At 35.9% G+C, this 6,094-nt stretch overlaps 1 protein-coding gene across 2 annotated transcripts; it reads left to right on the top strand.

Annotated features, from left to right (window-relative positions):
• Positions 1-2,432: 2,432 nt before the first annotated feature.
• Positions 2,433-5,685, top strand: LOC133830116 (cyclin-dependent kinase G-2-like). Of its 2 annotated transcripts, XM_062260035.1 has the most exons (6): positions 2,433-4,362; positions 4,519-4,654; positions 4,768-4,856; positions 4,961-5,072; positions 5,169-5,272; positions 5,488-5,685. In XM_062260035.1, the coding sequence occupies exons 1-6, from the start codon at positions 2,846-2,848 to the stop codon at positions 5,525-5,527; spliced, it is 1,998 nt and encodes a 665-aa protein (XP_062116019.1). In that variant the 5' UTR covers positions 2,433-2,845; the 3' UTR covers positions 5,528-5,685. The 2 variants fall into 2 exon arrangements, with proteins under 2 accessions (XP_062116019.1, XP_062116018.1); XM_062260034.1 differs by having other exon boundaries at positions 2,434-4,362; positions 5,169-5,685.
• The last annotated feature ends 409 nt before the right edge of the window (positions 5,686-6,094 follow it).

Genomic DNA, 6,094 nt, shown 5'->3' with positions numbered 1-6,094 from the left:
TAGTTGACTTGTGCATTTTAAAATATTGACTGTAAACATCTTCGGATTCCAACTTACTATTATTCGACCTCCTTTGTGCCATGCATTATTTGAGGAGAAACACCACCCCACAAACATATTAGTGTATACAGATTCCAACTTATGAGTCTGTATTTTATTTTCAAGGAGACCAACTAAACCTACCTTCATTGAGTTGATCAATCTCTTAACCTCTTCTTGTTTGTGGCGATTGTTGATCCCCCTGGCATTCCAACTTAGTATCCTATCCATTTCCTTGGGGAGGATCTCCCCCTCCCTGCTGGTTGTCATGAATCTGTCCTTCCAAACTCTTGCCTGTATCCCTTAAAATCTGAAAATTATTAGACACAGTAGTAGCTTTGGTCCCCTCTGATAACACTCTTCTGCCTTTTTTAACTGGTATAAATCCTTCCTTATCTGACCCTTGAGGCTTCTCCAATTGACCTGCCTCTTCTTCTTTCTTTTTAACCACCCATTTCTGTCTACCATCTCCTTCCTTCCTGCAGTAATCAGACAAATGACCCATGCCATGACATTTCCCACAAGTGATCGGAAGCCATTCGTATTTCACTATCAAATGTATTTCCTGATGTAATTCATTAGTAAATGAAAATCATCTCAGGAAATTCTTGTTTTATCTGCACTTCCACCAGCACCCTAGGAGAAATTAGGCGTTCTTTATTCCTAGTAAATGAGTCCTTCATCAATGGAACCCCAATTTGCTTCACAATTTTAAACAGAGCTCGTTCCCCCCAGTACTTGAGATCTAATCCATAAATCTGAAGCCATATTGGAACTGAACTAGCATCTTTTTTCTTGAAATCTGTATGGGCATCCCATGGCTTCATTACTACTGGCTTATTGTCAAAGAACATATATCCTCCATTCAGTATATTGTCCCTGGTAATCTGATTCTCAAATCAAATGATAAACACTCCATGTGCTAGAACTCCAATTTTATCTTTCCAAATTCTTCAGGCATAACCCTCGAAAACACTTAATGGTGGATTGGCCCCTAAAACGTAACAAACTAGTGCCGAATTCCAGTATGCTATTTCATCCTCAATATCCTCCATGTCAATTTTAACCCCTTCAGATACATTCGACCCCCCATCCATTGAGTCTTCAAATTTAGTGTTTAAATTTTGCATCACATGCCCTGAACGAAGAATCGGTGTTGGAACAGATTTACCTGACCTTATTTGCGAAGCACACTTCTGCATGCCTTCCACATAACTACTACACTCCATTTGGATGCCCTGTTGTTGTTGGATGCTTTCCTTGCTTAGATCGATTCCATCTTCAATCGCACCATCCTTCTCATCATGCTCTTCTTCAGAAAACTCAATCACTTCCACTCCCAATATCTCTTCCATTGCTTTAGTCTTAACTACCTGATCCGATGAAGTCGGACCTCGTTTCCTGGTACCCATAGTCACCGATGTCTGATTTTTCTTTTGCTTCGTCTTTCTCTTCGCCATGGCTCCAGCAAGTGCTGAGAGAAAAACTTTATTTTCTTATTATAAAAGAAGGGTATTTTGATATTATTTGAAATTATTTTGACTTAAATTGGGCTTAGAAAACTATTTTAAAACAATTTATTTAAGGAGAAAATACTTTTTACCCTAAATTATAGTATTTGTAGATTTTTGCCTCTGAATTTTTTAATTTGTTAAAAATAACCCCTGAGCTATACTATTTGTAGACTTTTGCCCATTCTGTAAAAAATAGTAACAATTTGGTGACGTGATATTGTTAATTAATTTATTTTAAATTAGAAAAAATAAATAAAATTAATTTTAAAAATTAATAAAAATTGAATTTTAATTTTATTAAATTATATAAAAATCAATAAATAAAAAATCAATAAACATTTTAAATCCAAATATAATTTAAAAATTACTAAAATTAATATTTCTAAAATAAATTAAATTAACAACTCAACCATTCAAAATATATTTTAGTTTAGTTCAAAGTATACTTTAGTATAGAAATATTGATTTTAGTTTATTTTTTTTAATTATATTTGGATTAAAAAATTATTTTATTGATTTTTTTTATTTATAGGATTTTATATAATTTTATAGATTTTAAAAATATTTTTTTATTTTTTTAAATTATTTTTATTGATTTTTTCTAATTTAAAATGAATTAATTAATAAAAAAACTGTTTAAAAATGTTTTTTTTAAGTGTAACGTACTATTTTAGATAAAAGGGGTAAAAATCTATAATTTTGCAGTCTCGTTGAAAAAATAACATTTTGTAGAGTTCAAAATTATATTTTTCAAAAAACAGTAGGTCGAAATGGATATTAGGTAAAAAAGAGGGTTGAATATGGTATTTTCAATAAAAGAACCGCCTCAGAAAGAAGATATTTTATTATTATATATCATCCAAAGACTCAGAAACGCGTAATCGTATCAAGAAGCAGCTTCAGCCCCTAACGCCGTTTCGTCTCAAAATCTCTCTCAGATTCTTTTTTTCTCTTTCTCGCCGGTAAGGCCTTTCTTTGCCTTTGAATATTCAGGAAGATCTGCAAAAATCGACGTTTAGGGTTGGTTTGTCTTCTCGATTGGTTTTTTTGCTTGATCTTCGATTTGTTGTTGTTTTTAATTTCTAGTCTTGGTTGATCGATCTTTATTTTCGGACCTTAAGTGTCATAATCGAATCTTGTGTTCCGTGTTACTTTTGATTTGTATGCTGATTCAAGAAAAAATTAGTATTGAATTCTGGATAGTTGATTTGGGTTTTTAGGGTTTCGAAGATTTTTGGGGACTTTTTTTTCTTTTTGAAATTTGTGTTGAGAATTTTGTGGTATTCGATAATATGGCGACAGGAGGAGTTGATCTCTTGAGAAGAAGGGATTTTCGCTATTCTGAAAAAGAGTTTGAACATGGAAAAGTTTGTTCGCGTGTTGTGGATGCGAGTAGCGTTCGTGGTTATGGCGGTAGGCGTGAAAATGATTCTGTTTCGGGTTCTAGACGGAATGGGTGTCATGGTAGGATTACTGGTGAGCGAGAAAAGAAAGTCTATTCCAGACCCTCGGAGGCGTGGACTAATAATGGTGAAGCCTCAAAGGTTGAAGATGTAGTTCTGGTCCCTCCTGAAAAGAAAAGGAAATTCTCTCCGATCATATGGGACAGAGAGAATGATAGGAAAATTTCATTCAAGAAAAGAGTCCTGCCATCTACTCCTTTGTCCCCTGGACATCAGAGTGTGATCAAATCAGTTAGCCAGGTATCCGATTCTGTTTCAAACTGCCCGGCTTCTGAAGTAGACAATAAAGTGGAGGTCTCAAAAGAAGTTGAGGCTGCCGCAGCTGATGAGTTGGTGGAACCTTTTCTGCTCAAGAACTCATGTGATTTTTCTTCTGAAGAATTGCTTCCTCGGCATGGGGGTGTTCAACCTCAAGATCAAATGAAAGAAGAAGGTATAACTGAGACTCGAAACATATTTACATCGAGGTGGGCATCTGAAGGAGATTCTACGCAGCATGTTTCTGATGATGAATGGACTGCTGATAGGAGGAGCTCAACCCCTGAAAGTGGGGAGTTTCAAAGAGAAGACTCAGCAGGTGATAGGTCAGTAGTTTCTTGCTCAGATGATGAGGATGGTTTCCATATGGGATCTGGAAGTGACAGCAGATGTTCTGGAAGTGGAAGTCGATCTTCTAAAAGAGAGCCATCTGAGGATTTTATGGATGGTCACGACAGCAGGGATGCCATAACAAACCAGGTTTATTTTGGTGCAGAGGATCATGATGAGCTTTTACAGATTGAGGAGCCTACAGTATCTACCAGTCACCGTGTTAACATGCTCCAGAGTTGCAGAAGTGTGTTCGAGTATGAAAAACTTAACAAAATTAATGAAGGAACATATGGCGTTGTCTATAAAGCCAAAGATAAGAAAACTGGAGAAATCGTAGCTTTAAAAAAGGTGAAGATGGATGTAAACAAGGATGATGGTTTTCCTTTGTCATCTTTGAGGGAAATCAACATTCTTTCATCGTTTAGTCATTCCTCAATTGTGAATGTTAAGGAAGTTGTGATGGATGATGACGACGGCGTTTATATGGCTATGGAGTATATGGAATATGACCTCAAGGGGCTAATGGAGACTATGAAAGAGCCATTTAGTATAAGTGAAGTTAAATCGTTGATGCTCCAACTGCTAGAGGGGGTGAAGTATCTTCATGACAATTGGGTGCTTCACCGAGATCTTAAAACATCAAATATTCTTATTAACAAGGACGGTGAGTTGAAGATATGCGACTTTGGGTTATCACGACAGTATGGTAGTCCACTAAAGCCGTATACTGCTTTAGTGGTTACTCTGTGGTACAGGTGAGCTGCAGGCTATGTTTATTTTTATGTTCTAATGTCAGCAAAATTTTTATTTTGCTCCATTTGTTCTGTTTGTGAGTGCATATATCTGAAGTGCTAATGTCTTACATCTTTGCTAGAAACAGTACATCACTGACTGTGTGATTTACTTGACAGGGCTCCTGAAATCCTTCTCGGGACCAAAGAATACTCAACAGCTATTGATATGTGGTCAGTTGGGTGTATAATGGCAGAGTTGGTAGCTAAGGAACCGCTATTTAGAGGGAAAACTGAAGTCGAGCAGCTTGATAAGGTATTTTGGTTCAGTTTTACTTCCTGTATCTTCAATTACTTACATTTGATTTTATGTTTGTCACTCATGTTCAATTGGCCACCTGCTGATGTTAATTGTTGGAATCCTTGCAGATTTTCAGAACTCTTGGCACGCCAAATGAAACAATCTGGCCTGGGTTATCCAAGTTGCCGGGTTCCAAAGCCAATTTTGTTAAAAATCCGTAAGTAAAGGTTTATATTTAAAAAAATAATTGGGTTTGTCAATGTTATTTTTTTATATAATAATTGTTCTCGAGCAATAATTTTGCCATGGACTACGTTTCAGGTACAACTTATTGCGTAAGAAATTTCCTGCCACATCTTTCATAGGTTCTCCAGTTCTTACCGATTCAGGATTTGACTTGTTGAGCAAACTTCTAGCCTATGACCCTGAGAAGGTATTGTTAAATTATAAAGTGTTTTTTTTACTCGACTTAATCTCCAAGTTTTTTTGGTCATGGATCTTATTTTATTCATTATCCTCGTCTTTGCAGCGAATCACAGTGGAGGCTGCACTTAATCACAGATGGTTTGTTGAGTCTCCTCTCCCCAGGTCTGATTTCAAGCCTCCTCTTCGAGTGCTACAGGGTCAAAACAGGTACCCTGGCAGCAGGCAGCGTGAGAAATTTTCGCACCTATAATTCTGGGTTTACAGAAAAGATCTAATTGTTTTTTTCATTAGAAAAAGAGCAAATAATCGACTGGTAATTAGTCACTTGAGAAGAACTAAAAGGAATCTAGATACATAGGAACACACAACATAGGAGGGGGTAATGCAAGGATTTTATATTTTGTTTTGACGCTCTTATTCAGTCGATCTGCAATTTGTGAACTGGGAGTGCCAGTGCCATGAAGCAGTACGCAATGATAGCAGTTGCTCCATATGAATGTCTGGAACAATTTACTCAGGTGGAATGATAGTTATTGATTTTTTATTTTCAAAATGTATAATATTTCTTGTAATGTTCTTGACTTTAAAAGTAATGAAGGTTATGAATTATTTTGCATCTATTCATGCGCTTTGTTCTTTCTGTTGCATATTCACACTTTATTTGCAAGTGATTGCGGGCCCTTAAAGCAAGGGGGTGCATTACTGATGATGGAAACGATGACACCACTCTTTTAAGGTATTTCACTGTGTAGTGTCTTATGATATATCATACTATTATTAGTAACTTCATATAGATTGTTGATTATTTTCAGGATTTTAGCTCTGCACTCTATAGACGGATTAAGTTTTATCACGTTAACCTACATTGGTTTTTTTATTTTATATTTTGCTCACATACAAGACAGTGAATAACATTAGATTAATTATACAGCAAGAACAGTTTCAAACCATTTTTATTTTGTATAGCTAGTTGACATGCAGTCTTGCTGTGAAATTCTTCACTTGCTCGCTCAGGATTGAAGTTAGCCC

This window comes from Humulus lupulus, chromosome 4 (assembly GCF_963169125.1).
Source record: "Humulus lupulus chromosome 4, drHumLupu1.1, whole genome shotgun sequence".
In the NCBI taxonomy this organism is placed as follows: Eukaryota; Viridiplantae; Streptophyta; class Magnoliopsida; order Rosales; family Cannabaceae; genus Humulus; species Humulus lupulus.
Note: the sequence above shows the minus strand (reverse complement) of the source record. Positions and strands in the feature narration are given on the sequence as shown.

Excerpts from the sequence above, each read along its gene's own strand:
- LOC133830116 (XM_062260034.1), top strand. The coding sequence starts at position 2,846 with ATGGCGACAGGAGGAGTTGATCTCTTGAGAAGAAGGGATTTTCGCTAT. Across the intron at positions 4,857-4,960 it reads GCCAATTTTGTTAAAAATCC|GTACAACTTATTGCGTAAGA; the intron begins GTAAGTAAAGGT and ends ACTACGTTTCAG. Across the intron at positions 5,073-5,168 it reads TAGCCTATGACCCTGAGAAG|CGAATCACAGTGGAGGCTGC; the intron begins GTATTGTTAAAT and ends TCGTCTTTGCAG.